This window comes from Lonchura striata, chromosome 5 (assembly GCF_050655825.1).
Source record: "Lonchura striata isolate lonStrDom1 chromosome 5, ASM5065582v1, whole genome shotgun sequence".
Classification (NCBI taxonomy): Eukaryota; Metazoa; Chordata; class Aves; order Passeriformes; family Estrildidae; genus Lonchura; species Lonchura striata.
In genome coordinates, this window is record NC_140707.1 from 33,228,988 (window position 1) to 33,255,606 (window position 26,619).

General features: G+C 41.3%; 1 protein-coding gene across 1 annotated transcript; it reads left to right on the top strand.

Moving 5' to 3' along the window:
• The first annotated feature begins 1,128 nt into the window (after window positions 1-1,128).
• ALKBH3 (alkB homolog 3, alpha-ketoglutarate dependent dioxygenase) lies at window positions 1,129-24,866 on the top strand. Its single transcript, XM_021533223.3, has 9 exons — window positions 1,129-1,265; window positions 2,493-2,605; window positions 3,743-3,777; window positions 4,639-4,686; window positions 6,228-6,331; window positions 7,531-7,619; window positions 10,434-10,643; window positions 17,061-17,159; window positions 17,679-24,866. Exons 1-9 carry the CDS (start codon window positions 1,196-1,198, stop codon window positions 17,769-17,771), a joined length of 861 nt encoding a protein of 286 aa, XP_021388898.3. The 5' UTR covers window positions 1,129-1,195; the 3' UTR covers window positions 17,772-24,866.
• The last annotated feature ends 1,753 nt before the right edge of the window (window positions 24,867-26,619 follow it).

Genomic DNA, 26,619 nt, shown 5'->3' on the forward strand with positions numbered 1-26,619 from the left:
TCTGTTTTCCTGGCTGTCACCTACCCCCTATCTGGGGTGCTTTAGGCAGCATCTCTGACCACTTGAGGTAGGTGACTCTCCTGCTCTGCTCTGCTCTGGCGTGGCCTCACCTTGAATACTTTGTGTGCAGTTTTGAGTGCCACAATATAAGAAAGATACAAAGCTATTGAAGAGTGTCCAGAGAACAACTGTGAAGATGGTGAAGGGCATGGAGGAGAAGCCTTATGAAGAGAAGTTGAGGTGACATGGTTTGTTCAGCCTGGGGGAGACGGACAGGAGACCTCGTGGTCTTCCTCACAAGGGGAGGTGGAGTGGCAGACACTGATCTCTGTGGTGACCAGTGACTGGAACCAAAGGAACAGCATGAAGCTGAGTCAGGGGAGGTTTGAGTTGGGTACTAGGAAAAAGTTCTGCACCCTGAGAATGTTTGGGCACTGGAACAAGCTCCCCAGGGAAGTAATCATGGCACCAAGCCTGACAGAGTTCAGGAAGTGTTTGGCCAACACTCTCAAAAAGTACATGGGGCTGTCCTGTGCAAGGCCAGGAGTTGAACTTAAGATGATCTTTGTGGATCCTTTCCAACTCAGGATATTCTATGATTTTACAGTGTTGATACTTTAAACAAGCAGAACACAAATTTTATTAGAACTGTCAAGCTATTAACACATAATTTTTTCCAAATAACTATTTTCTAGCTACTGAAGGTCTTCAGTAAGGTATGGCAGAGGGAATAGTATGCACTGTGCCCAGGTAAGGAGGTTCTCAGCACCCCTGGTCCCCCTTCAGGTGCTGTCAGGCTGCAGGCTGGGTTCCCCCTCTCATGCCCTAATGTCATCTATTTTCCACCCTGCAGCGGGGAATCACTAAACTAATTTTTTACCTAAATTTTACTTACACCTTAACCTGAATTACCTCGACTTTGATTTTGAATGTCTGTTCATCTCAGTGATAGGGGTGATGTCTTCTTAATAGCTGTCCACGCCCTTAGGACTACCCTGAACGCGCCAGAAAACAGGAGGGGGTTTCTGGTGGCATCAGTCCCGTCCCTCGCTGTTCAATAATGTTTATCGTAGCGGCGCCAGGCAAACCCGGAGTGTTGGCATCCCTTGTGGGAGCGGCAGGACCGGGCGCCGCTGGCTGCCCGGCCCGGGCCCTTTAGCTGCGGCGCTGCGGGCGGGGCGGGGCCGGGCCGGGCATGGCGGAGCGGCGGCGGCGGGCCCGGGTGCAGGGCGGCTGGGCCGGCGGCCCGGCGGGGCTGCCCGCAGGTAAGGAGCGTCCTCAGCAGCCGCCCTTCCTTCCCTTCCCTGTCCTTCCTTCCCTGTCCTCCCGTCCCTCCCGGCGGCCGGGACTCCTCCGCTGCCGGGCTGGGCGCGGCGGGGCGAGCGGCAGGCAGGGCCCCGCTCTCCGGCTGCACTTTCCGACCGCCCCGAGGGCCGGCCCCTTTCCCCTTTTCCCGTCGCTAGCTGAGCTGCAGGTGTTCGAACACAGATTTTAAGTAAAATCGGCGCCTGTGCCCCAGGTGCGGCGATTTTGCGGCAGGAGGCGGGTACGGATGTGTTGCGGCGAGCGCGCCGAGGGCAGCTCGAGTGAGACCCGTAGTGCTCGGCGGAGCTGACTCTAAGAACAGCCAGCCACTTCTTGTCTTTAAAACGCGCTATGTACCAACGTTTAGCTTTTCACGGGGAAAACATTGTAAAATAAAGAGAAGTAGTGGGAAGGGATGGAGTTAGCCTCGCGGGTTTTCTAACAAACACTGAAACCAAAGAGTGCAGAGGCAGAGGAGCACTTTGGAGGTTTCCAGTCTGGCAGGAGGAACTGGTTTGTTTATGTGAACATGCTCAAAACAGGTTTCACTCACCTGATTGTAGTTTCCCTAAAGCTCCTATATCTCTGCGGTCTGAGCATCCTAGGCAAGCTGATATTTTTTTTAAATTATGAAAGAGAATAGCCAACTGTTTTGACTTCTGCATGTGGCCTCAAAATTTTCTGTCACGTGTGTTTCATTGCTTCTGTTCCCAACGGGATTAAAAAAAAAATCCCCATTGTTTAAATTATGCAGAGTGAAGACTTTGTCTGTGTTTCAGGCCCACTTTAAAGCCTGTGTAAATAAAACACCTGAAGTGTTGTTCCGAAGTTGCTCTTCCACTTTCTTGCTGGTTTAAAAATTCTGTTTTAATAGAAGGTTTTTTTCGAAGAAAAGGAATACAGAGGGAAGCAGCTTAGCTGCATGGAACAATTTCTGCTGGTATGTGATAGGTATTTATTGTAGAATTGAAAAGTTAAAGGATGTCATCCTTTCAGATAAAAGTATGTTTTCAGTTGTGTTTGTCCATGAATAACAAATACATATATTTCAGTTCCTGTGCAGTTTTAACTCTTAGGTTTGGCAATTTCCTGAAGTCTCTGCCAAGGAATGATTCCATAAGCTTTTCCTTACTATATTTTTAGTATGGTGATAATCAGTTCATGTGCTCTTTTCTTCCTTGTTTTAGCACCTAAGGCACCTGTAGCCAGCAGCCTCACCCTTGCAGGTGCAAGACCAGCATGGAGACAGAAAGAGCAGCCTCACAATCAAAAGCAATTTGTCTTTGAAAAGCCATCAGAGGTAAAAATTACAGAGTAACTAGCAGAATCTTATCTGTTACAAAACTTCAAATGATAGGTAAAAATTATTTGAGAATATAGTTCATTGTTTAAAATCAGAGCTGAGCCTTGAATTTTTGCTAATGGAGTTGGTAATTGCTTTGCATATATGGCAAACAGAAAGTCCTTCTGTTTAGCCTGTTCATAACTACTCTTTTTTTGAGAGCTAAAAGAATATGTTCAACTAAATATTCAGTCTGCAGTGTCCTAAGTGTGTTTGAGCTCTTCTTGTTTTCCTCAGGTGGGGTCTCTGTCTTAACTTGTTACAGGGGAAGAGCATGGGACTTGTTTTATAGACTTTGTCCCATCAGCTGATGAAGGATATTGTGCTCTATGCAGCATATGGGAACTTCCTTGCTTGGGATAAAAAACACTCATGAGCACTTCTTTCTAAGCTAGACCTTTTTGAAAGGCTGTCATCTGGGCTTGGAAGCATTGAAGATGGCCTGGGAAGATTCTCTTCCCCTGTGGCAGAGACCTGCTATCTGTGTAGTACTGTATTTTGATCCTCTTGGCTCAATGCAGTAACTCCTTGGAAATCAGAACTCCACTGAGCTCAGAGAAGGGAAGCATAAATCCCTTAGACAACCAGCATGATAGCCAATGCTGGATTAAACTACTCTGTCTCTTAACAAAATACAGCTATCTCAGCTGTGCAGACAGCTTTACAGTGTAAGCTCTTGCTATGTGTGATCTTTTGTGTTTTGCTCATTTGACTGAGGCCTGCAGTTTGTTCATGCTTCTTAGGGTGGCTTTGAATTTTTCCTTATATTAAGGTTATTTTTTAAATATGAAAATAAGAATTTTCTTGATTGCTGTTGATAAATAGCAAGTACTATAATAGTCTAAATAATTTAGAAATCAGTGTCCTTTAGGGGGCAGTTGATAGCTAAAAACCAGCCTGCACTGGTAGCTGCATTTGAGAGTTTCTGGGACAAGGAGGGAATGGTTGAGCTGTTACTGCTTCCCTCTTGCCCCGAGGTATGTTTTTCTCACTGGTTTATCAGTGTGTGGCTACACAGAGTCACTAGAGATGATGCTTGACTGGAGAGTGCCAGATACTTTAATATTCACTGTTTACTGTCTTGTTCCCTTTCAGGTGGAGCGCAGAGTTCCTGAGGCAGGTGTGATAGAGTGAGTACCCTGCTGATTTCTCTGTGCTTTTTCTGTCCTCGTGGTTGGTAAGAGTAGAAATTGTTTTTGTGACTTCTAACCTTTTTATCATGAGCTGAATGTGTTATTAGGAGAGCCCAAGTCTGTTAACTGGTTTTTATGCCTTTTGTATAGGTGGGAAGCCAGTAGCCGTGATCAGTTGAACATTCTGGTTCAGCACAATTGCCAGTATGTCTCCTTTGGTTAGCAGTGTACATTTCCCTGGGACAGTCCCAGTGTAAACTATGCTAGAAATTACTTACTCTGGAAAAAATATAGCTGGTATGGTAGCTTCTTTCAGGACTCAGAGAAGTAGCTAATAGTAAATTTCATAGTGAATCTGGGTATTTGTATGTCACTTACCCTTTGTATTGAAATAGGGAACTTGTCAGGATAACTTTGGCATGAAGCCTGAGAAAGTGTGGTGGTGCATGGTGGAGTCAGAGATACTGAAAATCTAGCTTGGTTGAGTTTGGCTGTCTTGGTAGAATTTTCTTTCTCAGAATTTTCTTTCTAGTGATCTGAGTGCAGTCCTGTATGGTTGTCTCCCTTAGGTTCCCTGTGACATCTCTTTTATTTTTTTCTAAGAGCCCTAAAATTGTATTGAGCCTTTGGTGAAGGGAGGGACTGGAAGTACATGCAAACTCATTTGCTTGCATGCCTTGCTGCTGTACTCTGACCTTTATGTCCAGGACATTATTTCTTCCCTTTTCTAACTTTCTTTTCTCTTTTAAAGAAAACCTTTCCCTAATCCAGGCCTACAGCAATTATAGTCTGTGCTGCTCAGTCTGAGCTAATTTATTGTTTGTCTTTCTGATGGCTCTTTCCTTTCTACATCCTCAGCAAGCCGGGTGTGTATGAGCTCAGCAAGGGACCAACTGGCATTTCTAGGTATGTGGATGAAATGCTAATTTGCTTTTGCAGAGTAATGTGGTAATGCTCACCTTTTTGAAGTCCAGTCTCTGCAGAGGGTTTTGACTTCTGCACATGGCACTTCCTGTGCATCGTCTGTTTAGAGTACTTCTGGAAATACTTTTGAGTGACACTTAGCAGGGACAGAGATGGTTCTGAGCAGCACTGAAGAGAAGAAAAAGAAACCTCTTGACATCTGGTGTGTATTCCATCCAGTGCTCTTTCCAGAATAAGGACAATTGGCCATTTGTGTCATGATTCACAGTAAGTTGCTGATGCAAATTTGGATCTGTATTCCTGTGTGATGTCTTTTGTACAGTTAAAAGCAGCCCAAAACTTTTAGCTGTAACTTGGAATTGTTTCAAATAAATTTAATGAAAGCATTTAACTTTAGGCAATTGTGGTAAGCTCATGTGCTTATATGCCATGCCTTAATTATTTCAGCTTCAGGACACTTCAAAACAAAACCTACTTGTTCTGTGATTCCTACAAACTAAAGTACATTTTACCTTGCTGACTTAGCTGCAATATCAGTATTAATCCTCTTCTTTTGAATTTGATAGGCTTTCATTAACAGTGAAAAAAATGCCAAAAACATACTATTTTTTTTGTGCATTTAATTTCTTCTGATTATTGTATTATTCTATTTTTGTGTCTTCATCTCAGTTTCTTCTAAAGATGCAAATAAATCTTTAAGGCATTTTCAAAAATAAAAGCTTTGGCCAGCTGGAAAGAGACAAAATACACAATCGGCTGGGTTATCCTGCACTTTCTGGAGTTTGTTTTTATAATACTCTGATGGAATATATATTTTTCTGGAAAGTTAATTATCAGATTTGCATCTTTTTTTAACACCTTTACCATATACTCTTACTGTGACATCTTTGGGGCATGGAATGCTTGTGAGAGTAAACTGCTGTTAGCAGCATTCCTACTATGCAGCCCACCACAGTGACTGTAATTCTTGGGTGACTGTTGGTCCAATCAACATATTACAGGTACATATGGAAATGAAAAACAGGAGACGTTAAATACTGTCCTTATGCTAAATACTTTTCTTTATGCTTCGAAAAAGAGAACAGGAATGGCAGTAGGGATAAAGGGCTGTCCAATTCTAAGTGATGTGGAGATGGTGAATAAAGGGCAATTGTTTACTTAATGTTGATGGTATTGTAATAATCAGGTCTATCTGATTTATCAGATGTGAAATTAATAACAAGGGAGAAAGTTGCCATTTTTCGCAGCATATGTCTGATCATGGAATTTATGCTATATTGTTGGTTTTCATGTGTTTTTATAAGTTTTGAAAAGAAATTCCTTACATTTGGTGAGGGTAAGACTCAACGGGAGCCCTTCTTCACGCCTGCTTTTGGCTGTCAGAAACGGGATACTGGGCTTTGACTTTTGATATGATGCATTATAGCCATTTTTAACTCCTTTGGGAATCCTCAAAATGATAATATTTTCCCAAAGCAGATACAGAAATGTATATTCCTTCCATTTTTCTTTTTCCTCCTTAGGATTCATTTGATTCCTGGCTTTATTGACTCAGAACAAGCAGACTGGATGTTTGAGCAACTCCTCCAAGACATACCCTGGGGTCAGCGAACTCACATCAGACAGGGTAAGGAGTTTGTAGATCACCTTTTCAGGGCATTCACAGGTCAGTTCCATAACAGAATCTGTGTGCTGTTCAGAATTGGTTTTCATTTTCAGTGTTAGCACTTTTTCAAGTTTCTGTGCAGGTTTTCCATGCATATCTGAAGACTACCACAGTTTACTTTTCAATCTCTAATACCATGTTACTATTGCCAACTAAATGAGATCTTTCCAAATTAAAGTTGCCTGTCTTAAAAATCTTGGAATTTTACCGTCTCTTCTGTCATCTCCAGTTTTTTTTCTTACTCATTTTTTAACATTAAGTCTGGCCACCATCCTACAATCTCCCAGCAATGCTGCAAAAACTGTATTCTTGGAGATTTCTTCATGAGGTATATTTTTTGCCTCTTTTACTGAAAATGCCAGCAGAGCTTGTTCGTTTTCCTTCGGTTTTAGTTATTAGTTCTAATATGTATCAGGAGAAGAGGCTGCTATTCTGGATTTGTTCACTAAGGGGCACCTGTTCTAGCTAAATTTCACTTTCAGTCAGGAGCTGATATAAGATAATGTGTCAGAGTAGTTACTAGATGGGGCTGGAAAATGTCTTCAACATGTGTGTTTCTTGGCTGGCAATAAAGGAACAGTGTAATGGAGAAGGCTACCTGTCAAGCATGAGAAATAGTTGCCAAGGTAGTATTTTCAAAAGCTGAGCATATTTTTTAACCTGATGTTTGTGTTATAGCACAGAGCACACACATATTTGACAAAGTACTGTGTCCAGCCTTCCTACATTTTGTTTCTGTAATGTCCCAAGGATGCTACAGTCCTTTCTACTTCACCCTTTCCAGTGGTCCATCTGAATCTCGCAACTTACGCCAAGATACTGGGCACCAGAACCAAGTGAACATAAAACAAGATAAAATTTCAGTTTTGTTTGCTATCTTTAACTCATCCAGTCCCTGCTCTGTCTGGCATTTAGGGGTAAGAAAATTGATATGTTTCTACGATTTTGGCAAGGTAATTCCTCCTGCAGATGCACACCTGATTTTGAAGAATTTAATTTCTTCATTTGAGTTCATTATATAAAGCTGAGGATTTTAAGGGGCTGCTCTTTAGGTGAATGGACAGTCTCTTTTTGATTAAGTGTCTTGGTAGAATTACATCATATTTCCGTTTTCAAATCCTTTGATAAGGCAACTGAGAAAGTCTTCTTGTTTTTTTCAGAAATATCTTTTGAGGAACCACGGCTTACATCCTGGTATGGGGAACTTCCTTACACATACTCCAGGATAACAATGCAGCCAAATCCAAATGTATGTATGTATTTGTATGTGATTTATTATTGTCTACAGATAAATCCTTTGCAGAGATCAAGAGACAAAAATTCCCTCTATTCTCGTTATCTAGAGAATCTGTTAGCATTTCATTTGTGATCAGCAGCAGATTATACTGGAAAGTGGTCAGTTTTATACAATACACTTTGAGTGAGATGACTGAGAGCAGCGTGATTTAGTTGCCAAATGTGACCAAAAGCAGGTTACTGCTCTGGAGTTTAAAATTTTGCTTTGGGTCACTGTAGCTCTGTGCAAAACTCTAAATTGCTCTGTGTTACTTAGTTCAAGCATTATTGTATTGCACACAGTCATACTGATTTTTTTTTGTTGTAAAGATACAGTAATGCCAGTTGCTTTCAGAAACACTTAGGTTCAATACTGCTGGAATGAAAGTTTAGGCATATTATAATCCCTGTGTGGATGCTATGAAATTCACACATGGAGCTCATCTGCTCAGCAGTTCCAGATTGTAGCATGTAATTTCCCACACTGTTTTGGAAGAGTTAAAAACCTTCTGAGTGACTCAGTGATGTTTTGTTCATGTTTTCTCTCCCTCCCCCTCTCTCAGCCTGTTGTCCCATCAGCCTGTCTCTTGGTATTGCTTTGTTTAAAATTTCCACGGCAGTAATTAGGTGTCACTGTTGAAAGCTGGATAGCATGAGAGAAAAGTGTCCCAAGTCCCAGAACTGCTGCCAAAGTGGGATGTTTGGGAAGAGTTGGAAAGGCGATATTTAACATGATGAGTTGTGAAGATTTTGTAGTCTCAAAAATACTGTAGTTAAAAATTCTATGGCCTACGGAACTTGTGGTGGAAAAACAAGCATTTCTTTGGTACTCATTTGTGAGATACTATTTTCAGTTGGCTTTTCTGAAAGCTGAATGGCTTTAGGGATTGGAAATGCCCTCACAAAATCATTCTGTTGTACACTAATGATTTAAATCCAGTTCAGAACTGCCTGGTGTGAAATCCATTGCTGTTCAGAGATTGAATGGAGCCCATATGCCCTGAATTCGAGGTTTCATTTCACTTTGCATCAAGTTCTGAGTGCTCATTGGGCCACTGGCTTGTTTCTCTCATCCAAAAGGTACAATGCCTAAATAAGTTACTCAGGCTGGTTCTGTCTTTTATTTCTGTTTTTTTACTGAGAGAAAGAAGCTCAAGCAAAAAGAGGGATGCACTGGAGAAGTTGCATAGCCCTTCCTTCCCTGGCTGGAATTTGTTCATAGGCAGATCTATGAGTACGCTGCACACAGACACTGGTATTTCACACAGCTTTGCAGGTGGGAGTACCTGCAGCTTAGAAAATAGGGGATGGTATAAAGATCACAGTCCCTGCCTTTAGAACAGGGTTTCTAGCACAAAACTGACCTGATTAAAATGTAATTTAGTGCCCAGCTTAGCCAAAACTGATTACTCCCTTAAACACTAGATCTGTAGGAGTAATTAGCTTTGTGCCCTCCTTTTTCATTTGGTAAGAATTGGTGTGATTGCAGCACTTCTAGATATAATCCAGTGTTTGTGCCTCAATGATTTTTGCTGTTAGAAAATGCTTCTCTGTAAGCAGTGATAGAGTTTTGTTAACAAAACTACTCTGCTGCAGGTTGTAGTGGACTTTCAACTACATTGTAAAATTCACTGTATGGTAACATTTGATTAATACATACTTCTGTGATGGGAATTGAAGAAATTTAGTCTTGATCACTGAAAAGGGCTCTCAATAATTCTTGTTGGACTCTTCTGCACATTCAGGCAGCCCAGTTGCGGAGCAAACTTTTTTTGGATGATATTACTGCTTTCCCAACATGTTCCATGACTGCAAGCTGTGTTTACCTAGAATTAATTACTCTCATGATGCTTAATGGTTGAAGGCATGACTTAGTTAGAAATACCCCATGAGAGAAAAATGGTATGCTGAGGCCCCTGCAGTGTAACCAATAAATTAAGTACCTGTTAAACTTGGGGAAGCTTGGAAAGAAGGTAATGCAGCCTTGTTTATTAGAGGTGGATACTAGAAAATATTTCCAGCTCTCTCTCAGTTGCTTCTTTTGCCAGTGGTACACTGGGAGATCTGGAATCAGTTTCTTGTCCTCTCTTGCTCTCTGTTTCTGCTTATATAATGGGTAAAAATTCTGGCCTACATTGCTTTGGCTTTTTTTTTTTTTTTAATAATATATTTGTGAAGTTCTTGAAAGCACTCTGACAGATGAAAGTAATGATGTAACTCATAACATTAAATAACTGAACTGACTTGTAATGGAATGTACAGACCTTCCTTGGCCTGTGGGCTCAGCAAGATGTTAGCAAAGGAAAGAATGAAATCCAGGACCCAGTGACATTGGGTTTGTGACCCACTGAAGAGTTACAATGTCAAAGTCAAAACCCCAAGAGGTGATGAGTTGAGCTCAACAAGCTGTGCTAACAGAGTGGGGACAGAGGGCTGTGTTATGCCAACCGTTTCCTCTTGTTCTCTGTCAACAGCTGCAGGCAATTGAGAGCAGTGTCATTTAGTCACTGATTGCCTCCATTAGCATGAAAGGCTGCCTGGCTTCAGAGTTTTAAGAGATGATTTAGTATTGAGTGGTGGGTAACGTGTGCATATTTTGCAGAAAGCCCAGCCCATTCCTCTGCTCTACTAAAAATATCATCAGAATTACTGTAATTTGTTTGATTTTGAGTTTATTGTGATTAAACTGCAGCATATTTTGTTTCTTAGTGGTTTTTGCCTTCTGTCTTGCATTACCTGCCCCTAGCCTGTGTTCATGCATTTACATGTCCCTGTGTGCTGATTGCAGTGGCATCCTCTGCTGACCATGCTGAAGGAGCGCATTGAAGAGTTCACTGGCTACACCTTCAACTCTCTTCTCTGCAACCTCTACCGAAATGAGAAGGACAGTGTGGACTGGCACAGTGACAACGAGCCATCACTGGGGAAAAATCCTGTCATTGCCTCACTCAGCTTTGGTGCTACTCGGACCTTTGAGATGAGGAAAAAACCTTCCCCTGTGAGTGTTCATATCACACTGGGAGACGCATAGCTACTAATATGTTTATTGTTTTCCCTGTTTAAGACAACCTAATTACTAAAGCGTTTCAAAGTCAATGAAAGCACAGCTTGGAAAGTTCTGTGGAATAAGTGTAAGGATCAAGAAATCTCTCGCACAGGCCATGACATTCTGAGGATGGAGATGGGAGCACTCTAATAATGTGCAGCAGTGTAGTGTAGTGCTGCAGTGAATTGGAACTTGGGCAGCCTTCTGTCCAAATAAGGGCCCTTTCTGGTGCTTAAAATGAGATCAATGATACTGGAAGTGGACTTACACCGTGCAAATGAATCAAAGAGTTGCATTTTCTTAAACTCGGAACAGTGTTATGTAATGCAGAGTGTATGTGGGGTGAAGAGTAGTTCTGACTACTCTTGTAAGTAAAAATCCTCTTAACAGTGTTTGCATTTTGACGTGTGTGTATTCAGATTGAGGGGCAGTGAACAAAGGGAAAAAGCTAATATCTTTTCCATGAAATGCCTTGGAAGCTGTCACATCATACTGGAGGGCTAAACAGAGATCCTCTACTTTGATCAGGAGACCTGTGGAATATCCTTTTGGTAGTTAATTGGTGATTCTGTAGTGAAGACTTTCTAGATAAAGTGCTGTGCTTGAGAGTGCTTTGTTTATAAGCCAGCTTAAACTTTGCAGTTCCTATTTATCCAAATAAAGAATTCACATGTGTTGAGAATACAAGCCTTATTTTAGGGTGTCCTGTTTCAGATGAATTTTCTGCTTGTGCAGTCTTTGACAACTTTGGGAAGAAGTTTGCTAGCTGCTTGTGTTGCTATTTATTCTGAGTAGGTAGTACAGAAAGCAGAGGTGGTAATTACCAGCCTGCAGGAAAAATCTATGCTGACATACTGAGGTCTGCCCATCAAGAGTCACCTTGGGTCACCTAGTCTGAACAGCAAAGGTCGGAAATTCAGCCAGAAAACAAATAGTTTGTAATTTTCACCAGTTCTCCAATTTGTAAAGTCTTTGTTGCCTGAAGGGAATTTAATTTTGGTCCCTGAGCATGAGATCACATAACCAGTCTATTATGTCAGTGAGCATAGCATGAGTAAGTATCCCTGATGCTATGTTGATAATAAAATGTCAACTGGAAAGTTTATTCCTCTAGAAAACTGTAAATGGTGTTTAGATTCATTTTAGAAATGTCTGTGTTCCTCATCAATGAATCAGAATAAAATATGCTTAAGCTTCAGCATAAACTTTGCAGGTTCTGTCTTAAAAATCAAGCCTAGTTCTTGAGTAAGATGCCTTTTTTATAGATTTTCTGAAAAGATACCCACTATTAGCAAAGGGGAAATTCAGTCTATGCCTTCTGTACTTGACTGCCTCGTTTGAGCTGTACTGCATGATTTCTTCCCTTTTCTTCCAGAGATGGATATTTTTCTATAGATGTATCCCTCAAGGTCTCCTCTTTTGTTTTTTTTTAGCATCTTTGACGTGATATTTCTGACTAGCTGAGTCTTGCTAGCTATGAAGTGTATTCCTTTTGCAAGTGACATACCTTTTTTCTGAGGTAGAATCCCCATGTGCAGATCTTTGGAATAGTTGCTATTAAGTGTGTCCTGTGCCTAAGGGAATTCATACTTAATAATTACATGGCACATATTACGTATTCTTTGCACATTCCTCAGTTTCCTCAGAGCATCCTATGACAATAGATGCTTTGCCAAGTGGGAGTTACAAGAGGCTCTGATGGAAATTACAACCTTTCAGGCTGTACCAAAAAAGTAATTTTCATACTATATTGTACTGTAGCATTCCCTCTTTCATTAAGAGAAAGTTAAAACTGATTGTATGTATTTGAAGTTTGATCAGTCCTTTGTTAAAAAAGCAAGTTACAAGAAGAGGAATGTTATCTAGGGAAAAGGAATTCAGATTAACAGTCATCACAGGCATTCAGGCTCTCCCTGGTTTCAGTATCAGCCAGTATCAGTATGTTGGGTTTTCCAGAGTTAGTCTTCATTGAGGAGGGAAATAGAAAGTAAATCCTTTTCCTCCCAAAATTAAACCTCTTTGGAGGCCAGCACTGTGCTGTTTCAGATTCTAGGGTTTCAAAGGCCTTAGTTTCCCTCAGTTCTTGTAAGTGCTTTTAAGTATTTTGAGATAAAAGATATAATGAACATACAAGATGAGAAATACTATGGTAGAACATCACTGTGGATAAATGGTCCTAGGAAAAAAGGTGATTTCCTGTGTGGGACCATGTATTGAGTATAAAACCATATGTACCACAAGTGAGGTCACAGCTTGAAGGGCATTTGAAGAGTGCTAGATCAGAGCCTTCAGAGACTTCAGTCCATGTTGGTATCTCTACAAATACTTTCTAGATTATATCTTGAAATGTGGATGAACCTGATAGCTAATAAAATCCTGTTTCTCTAACTGAAAAGATGACCAGTAGTGTTGATGGGTTGCATTTTTTGTGCATGTTTATGTGAATTTTGACAATTGTCTGTTAGTAGTTTGGTAGTGTTTACGTAAGTCACTCTGAAACAATCACGCAATCTGAAATTTTTTTTCAGTTGGCAAAAATGAAAAAAAAAGTTACTTAGGTTTAACTGTTTTTTTTATTATCCTGAAAATTGTTCTAGGGTGAGGGTAGGGAAAAGTTCAGTCCTCTGTTTTTGTTTTTGGTGAGTACTGTACTGGATAAGTCTTCATCATATAATAGAGGGTAAAGGAGTGTAGAGACATGCATAGACTATTAGTATCTTCTTAAACAAGCATCCTTTTTCGAGAAGTAGAAATAATTCTTACCGGGATTTCAGCCCAGTGCATGTTAAAAAAGCTGCAAATACATTTCAGGTGTAAATTCCTCACTGGAATAAGGAGAATTCATGGGAATTAACATGACTCCAGAAGTAGTTTTATTTTGCCTGCTGGAATTTTTAAGCATTCTTTTTTCTAAATACAGCCTCTTCTGTTTATTTGGATCAATTATATTATAGCAGCTGGTATTTTTCCTTTGCTTTAAATGGTTTCTAGGGGTTTTTGGGTGCCTACTTCATAGTTAAAAGTCTACAGTGATGGGGTTTCTTCTGTTTCCTTCTTCCAGTAAATTACTTCTAGCTTGCTCCTGCTTTCTTGTTCCCCCTGCCCCCATCATTGTAGCTCCTGCCTACACTGAAATCAGGAGACAAATGCTTTGCTTTAGAGCTGTGATTCATATACCATTCACACAATTATTGGTTGAGTCAGTGAGTCCTCTTGTGCTTGCCTAGCCTGAGTGTCACCACTGTGGCACCGTGACCTCCTCCCATTCCCCACACAGCCTCAAGCCCCCAGGCCCACTTGGACATGACTTCATCCTCCCAATCAAGAGCAATTGGTTTCACTCCCATTTTTTACTATTGCTTGTTCACTGCTCAACTCTGAGACAGTGCCAGGTTATCTGATTTTGTCCTCCTGGAAGCTGAGTGGGGAATGTTACCTAGGGGGGAAGGGTGATACCTGATGCCCCATGTTCCACTGGGAGAGCAGGGGTGGGTGCCATAGGGACCAGCTGGGTGGTTGTCCAGCAAATGGCCATGTGAACTGTGGAAGGAGTTAGAAAGCCAGCTGTCAGCTTGCTCTTCTTCCATCTATGACCAAGGAAACTGCTGGGAAGGGAGGGAGCTTCACACCTGTTAGATAATGGCAGGGTGTTCCTGGTGTTCAGAGAATCAGCCTAGAGATGGGTCTGTCCTTCAAATGAATCCAAGAAGTACAGTCCTTTTTTTTAGCAGAAGGTAAAGATCTAGTACTTCTGGAAACAGCAGAAAAACAACCCTTTGTGTTATAACAGACCTAATTGAAGATGAATGTGGGAATATCTGGAGCATGGTAGAAGCAGAGATTGAGATCAAGATGAAGTGAGTTGAACTTTTAGATTGGCATCAGAGAGACTCACAGACAGTGGTGGCTGCAGAAGAGGATGAGGTATTGTCCACCAGTATTGGCACAGCTTGAGAAGCTGTAGACAAGCAGAGAGGAAGAAGGGACTGAGGGAGTCTAAAGGTAGGCCTGTGTAGGCGGGCCAGTGCATTATGTGAGGAAAAGGCTGTATAACTGATATTCATCATTACTGAATCTGTAAAGAACTGCAGTGATAGTTAATTTTGTCAGAGACAGTGAAAATAAACATGTTAAATGCAGAAGTATTGGTAGGTGAGACTACTTTGTTGTGGAGGAGGATGTTTACAAAGCTGGTGCTAGAGATGTAAACTGGAAAAGAGGGATACAATCAAGATGAAATCTGAAAAATACAAGATTTGAACTTTTGTAAGGATAATTCTCTTGATAATAGGAAAATAGGTGAAGCAGAAGATTAGAAGCTAGTATTCTCCATGAAAAATGCTGACTTTTGCAATTGAAAATGATTTTGCTCTTTTGCCTGTATAACTTCATCATTATGTACACATTCTTTTACAGGATGTTTCCATTTACTTTTCCATATAATAGAAGATTCCTCTACACTGTCCAGAAACCATTTCCTACCACTGTAGCAACAAACTTTCTTGAGACTTAAGAAACCAACTTGGGTGATTTGTATAGATTTATACTAGATCTTTACTCTCTTTGATTTAGATAGCATTTCAAGAAAACAACCTTGTCCAGGAATTTTTGCAGATTTTGTATTCACAGCTTCCCATCAACTCATGCTGAGCTTTCCTTACTTATTAACTGTAGTTACTGTAATTAAGGATTTTAAAAAAAAAGTTTAGCCAGTGTACTTGGATAGTGTAAAGCTTGGATTATATTGAATGTGTGACTCAAGTTTATGAAAATTCTAATATATTAAAAAGGAGGACAGTTTCTTTACCTGTTTTTGTAAGCAGATGGTTTTGTGGTACATATATAGAGTTACACAGTGAACATAAAGAAGTCACCTGATGCACTTTCTATGTTTATTACCAGTAAGTCTTTTCCACCTTTAATATCAAAAATAAATTTCCTTCATAAGCTTCTTAACCTCTGAAAGTCAAGTGAGTTTTCTGTATGTCTGACATCAACTCTAGGAATAAAAGTTCTGAAATGAGCTTTGGTCAACAGTAATGACCCATAAGAAAGTAAAAACTTGTTGTTTAACTCCACTGGCTTTTCAAAGCAAATTGACATAAAAATATATTTTTTCTAAGTAAAATACAGTTCAGAGGTCCCATTTAAACCAGAAAGTAATTGCAGTTTTTACATACTGACTTTTCTAAGCCAAAAGGATGTTTTCTCCTAAATCATTTATCTTAGCAGAATTCCTTTTTAATTAAGATGAGCAAGAGATAAAAATAAGCTCACTGTTATCCATCACAAAGTGAAATGATGTAATCCTCTGAAATAGAAAGTATGTGTGCAGTGATACTTCTCTGCTTTTCCTCAGCAGTCATGTTTATAATACTGATTTTTGAAATTCATCCCTTTTTCCACTGACGATAAGAAAATGTTTGTTGATACTGACTTGATACCAAGCGAGCTCTTTGCATTTCAGAAAGTTCAGTCCTCTATCTCCTCTTACATATAAACACACACACTACTAGTTGGTTTTCTGAAAATCAAACTCAGTTTAGGACATAATTTTCCCAGTGTTTGTTACTCTACCTCATTATTTTGAGTTTTTCAGCAAGCCATGAACTTTTATAAGGACAAACCTCCTTCAAGTTGGACTACTACACACTGAGCAGTGTATAAATCTGATTTAAAGTTGGAAAAGGTAGTGCAAAGCAATAGAATTGCTGCTCCCACTCAATGTGGCATGTGTGAGACCACTGCTGGGGTGTCTAGCTGTTGCATTTGAGTTTTAAAATGGTTGCACATTATCTGAAGGCTTACCAAAAGTTTGCAAATTGTTTGTCTTTTAGTCTAGCATTCTGTCTTGCTTAGTGGTGGTTAAGACAACTTGTTTTACCAGGTATTATAGGAAAAGGAGATTTTTTTTTTAAAAAATAAGAAAAATTCTTCTTCCAGCAGCTAGTGCCATAGCAGCATGTAATGTTGGAACAGGAGAAATTCAGACTAGCTGGAAGATGTTACTTTTGATGAAGTAGTTAACTTTATTTAACTACTATTAGCTATTGCAAAACATCTCCACACTGAACTGTTTAAGATTATTCCACAAGGTTTGCAGCCTTACTCCAGAATTTTGCACTAAATACAGGAACTGGTTGAACTTTACCTGTGGCATCCAGCCAGTGAGATACAGTGGCTTCTTTTCATCGTTAAAAAGCTTGGCTCCTGGACTTTATATGAAATGCTGTTACAGAGAGGTTTACTTAGACATCCTGATCTTGGAAGAGCCACCTCCCTCACAGGCTTTTTAAGCTCTGCTGTAAAGAACTGGTTTTCTACTAAATGCACATGCCTGCTTCTTCAGTGTCTGATGTTTCTCTTTAGGAAGAGGATGGAGACTATACTTATGTAGAAAGACTCAGAATCCCACTTGATCACGGGAGTCTGTTGGTGATGGAAGGAGCCACCCAGGAGGACTGGCAGGTGAGAACTCCTTGACATTGCTATATGCTTTACTTGCAATGCAGTTGTCCAGATAAGCTGAGGCACTCCCATGAACGTATGGGACATTCTGCTTCCAGTGGCACAATTGCTTTCCAAGGCATTAGTATTACTTTCTGACTCAGAATCTGAAAGCACCCACAGAAACAATGGATTTGTTTTCATGTGCCAAGGGATGCAGGAGGAATCAGTTCAGATGTTCCAGCATTAATGTTCGGCAGCGAAGGTTGCAGCCTGCAGTGAAAAGAACAAAATCAATTTAGAAATTTAGAACATCAACAAGTTGTAACTTAGTTTAAGAATTCTACAGTAATGTACAAAGACTTTTTGTTTGTAGTGGCCCTGAGCATTCAGAACCTGATTATTTTACCCTACTTAAGTGTTTAGAAATACGAATAAAACAGGCATCACAGGAAATGAAGGGTTTAGTCATTGTTTGATTACCTGTATTTTAAATGCACAACCTCATGCTTTTTTCTTTTTTCCTAATGTCACTTACAGCATCGAGTGCCTAAGGAGTATCATTCTAGAGATGAACGGATAAACTTGACATTTAGGATCATTTATCCAGAACCTGATGGAGTTTGGAAGTGAAGAGCCACTTTGGACATTGCTGGATATCTGGACCCACAGCAGATCTAGAGCCTTAGATTGCTACAGATTTAAAAGAGTTCCTTGAAGTCATGGGGAAAAAAGTTGATATTATGAAGATCTTTGGCAATCAGAAGCTGCCTGTGTTATGTGGACAGAAATTATATGTTATTAGATGATATTAAATCACAGGCTTTAAGTTTGTGAGCAGTGATTATTCTTAAAAGAGCACAAAGCACGTGAAAGATTTGAGAGGTCCCAACTGGAGCAGACAGAGTCAGTGTCTGCTGGATAGTTTGCACCTTTACTCACTCCCAAGTCGTGATCTCTGTTGGAAGTAATGGCAAGGTGGGATTCTGTCATCTAAAGCCATCTCTGTGTGTTTGTACAGAAAAGAGAAAGCTGCACTTGAGGATGATCACTGGGTATTACTCATTTCACCAAAGGGTGGTGCATTGCTTTTTATCTGTAGGTTGCAGAATTTTTTTCTAGTTAAGCAATCAGTTTCATAACTTAAATAACTACTTGAATTATACTGGTGTCTAGTGGAGCAGGGGTCCAGGCTCTCTTCTGCCATGCACTCTGTGGTCAGACTATATCCTAACTTTTTATCCACATAGACAGGACAAGGCAAAGGCAAGCAACAGAGACATCTGATGACCCTGCTTCTGGGTCAGTGCGTATTGCATTAAAGAATATCACTCACAGGGTTGTCTCTTGAGCCTTTGCTGCCACAGATCAGCAGTCAGCACCTCAGACCAGATTCCAGGGTAACTTGCTGGAATCCTTCAGGTTTGCCTGCTGCGCCTCACTTGCTGCTGGGAAGCAGCGGGCTCATGGCTGCAGTCTGGATGTTAAGTCAGCAGTGCTGCCTATGTGATTAAGTTCTTACTGCAGCTAAATATCATCACTGTACAGGTTCAAATCATAGGTTTGGTCCATCTTCACTGCCTGCCTGCAGTAGGATCTAAGCACAGGTAAATACTCTATGCCTTGTAACACATTAGCTTTGTTAAGCAAGCTAATCTTCACTGTAAGAATAAATTGGTGTTGAGAAAATATCTGTATTTGTTGTGGTTTAAGTTCCTAAACCACCATACATTATTCTTCTAAAATGAAAGAATGTTACTAGAAAACTTAACTCCATTATCTAATGATGTCTTCACTTTCATCTCAATTTGTACAGAAATGTTTTTGGACTATTTTTATTATTTCCTTGTGTTTGAATATTTTGTTTAGGCTTTATGAAATATTTAATGGGAAATGGAGTTGAAGGAGGCAGACACTTATTTTTATATTTACTTTCTTCGTGTCATTGGAGCTTTGTGCATATTCCTGTATGTGTGTCCAGGTTTGGCAGTTCTGACAGAGAGTGGGAGTGCTTAGCTGAGGGACAGTGCTAATTGGTTAAGGCATTCTGAGAAGACACTTTTGCCTGTATCAGTTCATATAAGCTCCATTTGTTTTCACTGTGTTAAGAACAGCCAGGCTGCAAGAAAGAGTAAGAGATGGGGATGAGTTGGAAACTTTTAAACCCCCAAACCTCAGTCTGTGGGAATTGCAAGTCATTTGAATTCAGTGAATCTATGGCCCATAACTAATGCAGGACCCTAGAGGCTGATACTGTTGTGGAAGAGGTGGAAGAGCAGTTTTTCACTTCTGTTTCTTGGTTTCAATATAGTAATGTTAGCAAATTTTGGTCTAGTTTCTTTACTTCCTTTGGGAAAAGACCAAGTTTTCCTCCCCAGAAATGAAATGATTTATAGGAGAAATGTTCTGTCCTCCAGCGCTCCTTTTGTTGCTGGAGACTGCTGCATTCTGCTTTCTCTCACGTGTCAGCTTCACTGTATCCAAATCTGTTTGACAGTGAGGAGAAGGTGTATGGCATCATTTCCCAGCCTGTACTGGCTGCAAGGGGAGCAGTTGGCCTAGGGGTCAAGTTTCTTTGTCAGCTGGGAGCTTGTAGGTCCTTCCTTCCTTCCCCCACCTCTTCGCCAGAAAAATCAGCTAGCCAGGAGCCAATTGCAGCCCCTGTCTGCCAAGACAGCAGGAAATGGCTTTGGGCAGAGGAGATTCCAGACCCAGAGCTCCTCAGGAGACTTTTCTGCAAGGACTTTCCTGTCATTAGAAACTTCTTCCCGAATGCTACAGGCACTTCTGCTGAGTTCTCAAAATGGGTGTGCAGAAAAGTGAGATTTGAGAGTTCTTGAGCTGATGCTGTTCCCATGGCACTTAAAGACTTTTCACTAGAGACCCGGGCAGCTTGCACATTTCTTGCACTGCTGTTGAGCTGTTTCTGCTGTTGCAGTCAGGTGCAAAGGGCAGCATGTTTAGAATGGTAAATAGGCAGTTAGGTTTCATTCTTTAACTTAAAGATAGGTGGAGGAACCTTTCCCCTAGTTACATGGATTTGAAAACAGTATTCCTAAAAATGTCATCCAAAATAATTACTTTCCAGTTAAAAAGCTTGCTTTCTTCCTTCTTCTTGTGATGACCAAGCCAAAAACTTTTTGAAAACTAATTTAAAATCAGAGTACACTGAAGTAAAGTAAAATATACTATTTATATGTTTGCAGAGGATTCGAGGGCAGGGGGCTGCCCTGAGAGTTTTGTTTTTGTGGTTGGCACCAGATTCTGTCCATCTGAGGGGCTGCAGCAGCTGCTGAGAGCTTCTTTGCTTACAGAACACCTCTGTGTCACTGTTTTTATGTGGAAGATAGAAACTGTTGGTTTACTTTTTTCCTTTTCTTTGAAATACAGAATGGTTTGGGTTGGAAGGGTCCTTGAAGATTTCAGCAGAGTATGTGTCTCTTCCAAAAAATGCTCAAAAACTGTGTTCTTCAAAACTGTTTGACTTTCAAATAGGTGGATTTGAAAGGTAAGATTCCCTTTTCCAAAACAGCCATCACCTTTTCCAAAATGTAATGGCCCTCAGATTTGATGATAAGGAGCAGATGAATGGAAACTGTCTTGGGTAAGGATGGACAGTAGCCTGCCTTCCTCAGGGAGCATTCAGGATGGAGCTGTTCTGAAAAAAAAAAAAACCCCACAACTGGGTCCATATGTAACCATTCATTTATTTAACAGCTATACAAGCAATAACATTATTAATTAACCACACTGGTGTCAGGTATCACTCTGTCCTAATGCTACTTGTAATCATTTTGTCACAGAATACTTGAATATTCAAGCACAAACTCTTGGTGAGGTTGGAGTGTATCTGATTCAGTATTGCACTTTTGGGCCACAGTGGGTTGATCTGAGCACACACCATTTGAAATCAATAGCAAAGTTCTGTCACTTCTCTGCTCTGGGTTTTTGGGATATTTTTTGTTTTGTTTTGTTTGTGTTTTGTTGGGTTTTGTTTTGTGGTGGTTTTGGTCTTTTTTTTTTTTTTTTTTTTGTGAAAAAGAACTCTTTGGGTTATTTAGTTTTGATTAGCTTTGAAGCCATGGATAATTTTACTTCGTCAGTATCAAATGAATTCTACTTGTGTCTTTTCTGTTTGTCATTACTTACAGGGTTAGTATAGTTACACATAGTAATTTATGGCTACAAATGGTAATTTATAGCTACAATAGCAATGGAGAAAGAGACAGGGTGCCAGGAAGGAGTTAAAATTTCAGAATTTTCATACTGTAGTGTTGGCAAAATACAGGGGACTGTTCTCCTGGGGTTGGGGATAAAAGATGCCTGTATGATGGGTGCTGTGAATCCATAATGCCTCCTCCTCAATTGCTGCTACTATTGCCTTAGCTCAAAAGCATTTAACGCCCACTTTGCCTATTCTGGTCATAAACCTTTTCAGAGTGGATAGGAAATCTGCTTCACTGTGGTTTGTTTTCAAAGTGCTTCTTTCCCAGCCTTGAGGTTTCCACAGCAACCTGGATAATTAGTTTAAATTGGAGCATCCTGGCCTGTCCTGTCTGCTCCTAAGTTCTGCTGAGATCTTGCAGGTATCATCTCCTCTCAGCACACTTGGGAGAGACTGATGATGGTTGGCCATGAGAGTGCTGGCCCTTCTCAAAGAGTCACCCACTCATCAGAGTGACAGATGTGTGCTTTCTCCTCTTGTCTATTTGATTTGCCTCCTCCTCCTGTGTAGTGTTCAGAACAGCTTTGTGGAGTTATTGCCAGCTCCCTTGAAGCTGGCAAGTGCTTGGTGGCTCATGCTGGGAAAACACCTCTCGAGGGAGCTGAGAGGCCTTGTTTCAAGTAAAGAAACTGGGGACAGTATTGAAGAATTTTAATCGGGATAAGGAGCAAGGAGGTCTGTTCCATGCCCCCCATTGTTTGTTTGATTCAGGTTTCCCAGCAGAAACAAAAATGTTGTTCTGTTCACACAGAAGGTATTGCTGGGTGAGCAAAACTTACAGCAAACTCTTCCCATGATGGGATCATCCTGACAGACAGTGCTCACTGGATCCAGAATGGTGCTCAGCTGAAAGTTGTTCCCATCTAAACTTGTGTGTGCAGCTGCTTTGCTGGTCACAGAAGGTTTTACTTGTTCTGTTGCTGTGCTCCCATTGTGGAGGCATCGCATAGATCCGTGCTGAAGAGTCTGTTGACATTACAGCTGATCTCTGAGATGCCAGTGCCAGCCCTCTGCCCCGGGCATGTGTTTACAGCAGCACCCTTGTGCCAAGGCAGGCTGCCATGCACATGGAAGAACATATGGACTAGAAAGAGCCTCAGGGTTGGATGGGATTTGTAGCTGTGACTTGTCACAGACTTATCATTGGGTCCTCATCATCATTAGGGAGGGCTGTGGGAAAGCTTCTTGTCCTGAAAGCTTCTGATGCAGAAAGCAAAAGATAAAGCAGGAGTGAGCAGAGACATGAGTTTCCAGAGGGTGTACTGGCCTAGATGTACACCCCACACTTCCTGGCTGGTTTGTCAGGGTGCAGAATCTACATGGTTCCCAGTTTCTGTTCCCCACTTCCTGCTCTTTGGGGGCAGATCTGTGTGAAGGAGGAGGCAGTCTGTCTGACTGACATGGCATGCCTTCGGCTTGAGATACCTGTGGGAGCTTGGAGAGGAGAGTGCAGGAAGGTGCAGACTCCCCGATATTTTTTGGGAGAAGCAAGGGCAAGTGGTGGGAGAGGGATTAAGAATTGCCTGGTGATGTTTTCTGTTGGGAAGCAGTAGGAGGGAAAGAGAGGGGAAGTGGTGGTCACATCAGTGAGACAGTGTCTGACAAACTGTACATAATGCAAAATTTGCCAATACCTGCACTTTCAGAGCACTGGTGGAGCCATGACAGTTCATGCCAGAGAAGAGATTGTTACTCTGGAATAAGCTGACAAGCCAGCCTGAAGAAATCCTCCCAGGCCTTGGGGCAAGGAGATCAATTGAGTGAGCCAGGGCAGGGTAGACACAGGGACAGCACCTTGGTGGTGCAGCAGCCACAGGGAGAAAAACACGCCCTGAGCATTGGCTGCTTCTCTGTAACACCCCTGTATTTTGCACTGATCATCCTTTCGTGGTGACCTTGCCAGTTATCTCCTGGCTTTACTATCCTTGCAGAGACTAAAGTGGCTCTATTTTACCTTAGAAAAGATCCTTCCTTAGCTTTGGGCACTACAGGCTTTCATCTGACAGGAGTGGGGTTATGGTTTTTTTCTTTCTCCTTCTCCTCATTAGCACTGCTCTGGCTCTTTGCAAGGCAGGGCTTCAGTTACTGAACCATCACTCAGCAATTTACTACTTTGGTTGTTATAATTTTTGTCTCAAGTTCGCAGAAACATTTAGAGATTGAACAAAAATGTCTCAAGAATTCGGTTACTTAAAGCCTGATAGTTCAATTGTCAAGAAACTTCTGTTTTTAATCTCTAGACCACAGTTGATTTCTTTCTTGATTGCTTACAAATAGACTTATCAAGATAAGAAAAAATTAAATTCATTCTGCTTAAATAAGTGGATGTTCCACGGTGCTTTTAGCTGCAGAAGAAAATGGAAGATTAAATCCATCAGAAGTGTTAAAATCTGATTAGTGGCACCAATTTAAGATTTTTAATCTTGGCTCATACAGAAAAGATTTTCTTTTTGTCTGACCTTCAAAGCAGACAGAACGTTTGTGGCTATGCTCTCTGTTAGGTCTCTCACCTAACAAGGTCAGGAGTTCCTTGTTATATTTGATATGTGTGGTCAGTTCTGTCCAAATCTGAGAGAGGATGGGAGGTCTCAGAAATAATCCAATTCCACTCTTGCAAAGCTCAGCAGCTGGGTACAGAAGATAAACCAAGACAAGTGCTCTGACAGCTCTGGGTTACTCTGGGCCTCCCTGGCAAGGAGCAGGAGAATCCTCACTGCCTTGCCAGTGGTGTTTCTGCTCTCCAGCTGACTCGTGTCCCAGGAGGCAGCACAGAATTCATGGCCATCAGCACTGGCCCAGCCACCAGCTCAGTGTGGAGATGTGGAGGGTTGGAAATTCCCAGGATACATCAGCAAAGTTCTTCCCTGCACACAGAAAGTCTTTTTTCTTCCTAGACCTTTTTAATAACTTTCAAAATCTTCCAGATTTTGAACCTGAGACAGAATGTCCTGAACTTGAAATCCTAATTTCTGCGCTGCTTACTTGATAGGGTCACAGTAACAGCTGGACATGGTAATACATTGACAGTTTAAGCCATGGGAGGATAGAGGTTTTACTTCATGTGGCAGCAGCTTGTACCAGGAGGAATATTCAAAGCAGAGTCAGTATCTTAATTAGCTTAAAGTAGAGTTTCATTCTTTAAAGAGCTGAGTTTTCTGCAATCACTGGTCTTCGGTCATTGGAACCCCACTTTTTCTTGTGTCCTCATATCACTGTTCCCTGATACATCAACAACAGTGCTGGGGAAAGCTGCCATCCCTTCTGATGCCTTTGAGGCCGCACAAGGGAAATGTAATGTAGCAGTTTTTTGTCAGGAAACACTTTGCAGCTCTCTTTCAAAACAAAGAGTTTTATTACTACATTTATTATTAGTGTGTGATGACAGCGAAATGCTGTTAACTTGTGAAGTGCAACTTTAAAGACTGGCTTTTCACTTCAGCTGTCACTTTACAATTTTAACAATTCTATGAAGATAATAAAATAATACATTTCTGTGAGCAGCATTCATACATTCAAACATTTTAATCTGTACTTTCTCCTAATGGCATGGGGCAGAAGCTTTGTGGGATTTATTGCAGCTCGTAAAAAGGCAGGCAGGACTAAAACTGAGATATTTGAGGGAAAAGGAGCTTTGAACAGACATATTTTGTATTAACTTTGTGGGATCCTGAACTTCCCACAAGTCCTGACAAGTGTTTGTCATGTCTGCCAGGATCATACCATGAAGGTCTCTGTAAAAAAGAAAAAGTTGGGAATCAATAACATGGCTAAATAGTCCACTTCTTACTTTAGGGAGACTTGGAAAGAAATTTTTTCAGTTAAAATAGCCAAGTTATATATAAAAATTAAATATACAAATGTGACAAACCTTTTTTCTTAAAATGTTATTTTATCTAAAACAACTTAAAACCTCAGTAAGTATCAAGGGGGCACCATTTCTGTGGCAGATTGACTGGTGAGATGTAAAAATCCATCTGTGCTCCTATAATCTCTACACTGGACATACCCAGTACCCAGTTTGAAACATCCTTCAGAGAACTTGCCCATCCTAGCAGATGCCTTGGGAAGAGCTTTCTGCTGGAAGTTTCCATGAGCTGCCTGCAAAGATCCCAGCAGCAGCCTGAGCCTCCTGCCACCACTCGCAGGTGCCTTGCTGCATGGCTGCCCTCCAGTACATGGCAAGTGCTGGCAGGGGATTTTCCTCATGCTTCTCCCTCATCTCACACAAATCATGGTGCTTGGGTGTGGAGGGGACCCCAGCCTGCAGGAGGCTGGGAGCAGAGTGTGCCTCAGCACAAGCCAAATCTTCTCTTGCCTCTGGGGATCTCCTGCAGCTAAGGCTCTGCCAACACCTCCTGCTGCAAAGGGGAGATGTGCTTATTCCTCACCTGTGCTGTTGGCTTCTCCGTGGCTGCCCCCAAATGATGCCCCTTGGCATGGCCCAGGGGAATGTGAGGGATTACCCTGAGGCAGTCAGCTGCTGGGCTGGCTTGGTTTCAATTTAATTATTTCAAAGGAAGAAAATGTTAAAAGGCTGCTGAAGCCAAAACAGTAGAAAGGAAGGTAAAGGATATCCAGCCAATACATAAGGAAAGGGAAATGAGAGCCCTGAGTGCATAGCTCTTGCAAGTTGTTAGCCAGTTAATTCCCTGGTGTAAATGCATTCAGGTGTGTTGGAGAGAGGCCAGGCTGCCCAGGTAAGTTTTATTATGATAGCTAGAAAGAAACAACAGTTTGTTTTTCTCCAGGCAGAAGCGTAACAGTGGGTTTCGGCTGGATCTTGTTGGGTTCCCCCATCAGAAAGGTACAACTTTGGAATTTAAATCAGATGTGCATGCAGAGAAAGAGACACGAAGACTTCTGCTTTCAGAGGTAGTTTGTATTTGCTGCTTGTTTACTGGTGTGTCATCTCCAGTTTGTAAGCAGTATCTGTTAGGTCACAGTTGGCTGAATGTTTTTATTGCTATTTTAAAAATGGTTGTTCCAAGGTACAAATTCTAGTGGCGAGAGAGCAGCAACTCCTTCCTCTTTCCTGACCAGGATGCTGAGTGGAGATGTACACAGTGAGGTACTGTGTGGTGGCTGGAAATGCCACCTGCCAGGGCAGCAAGAAGCAGCTTTTACTGTTGAGTATGTTTTGGGAGGATATTTGAAACGTACATGGGTTAAGGCATCTGTCTGGGAAGCAGCTTATCCTGCTGGCTCTCAAGGGACCCCATCAGCTCTGACAGGCAGCAAAGTAACTGCTCTGTTTTG

Excerpts from the sequence above, each read along its gene's own strand:
- ALKBH3 (XM_021533223.3), top strand. The coding sequence starts at position 1,196 with ATGGCGGAGCGGCGGCGGCGGGCCCGGGTGCAGGGCGGCTGGGCCGGC. Across the intron at positions 3,778-4,638 it reads CCTGAGGCAGGTGTGATAGA|CAAGCCGGGTGTGTATGAGC; the intron begins GTGAGTACCCTG and ends CTACATCCTCAG. Across the intron at positions 17,160-17,678 it reads CCACCCAGGAGGACTGGCAG|CATCGAGTGCCTAAGGAGTA; the intron begins GTGAGAACTCCT and ends TGTCACTTACAG.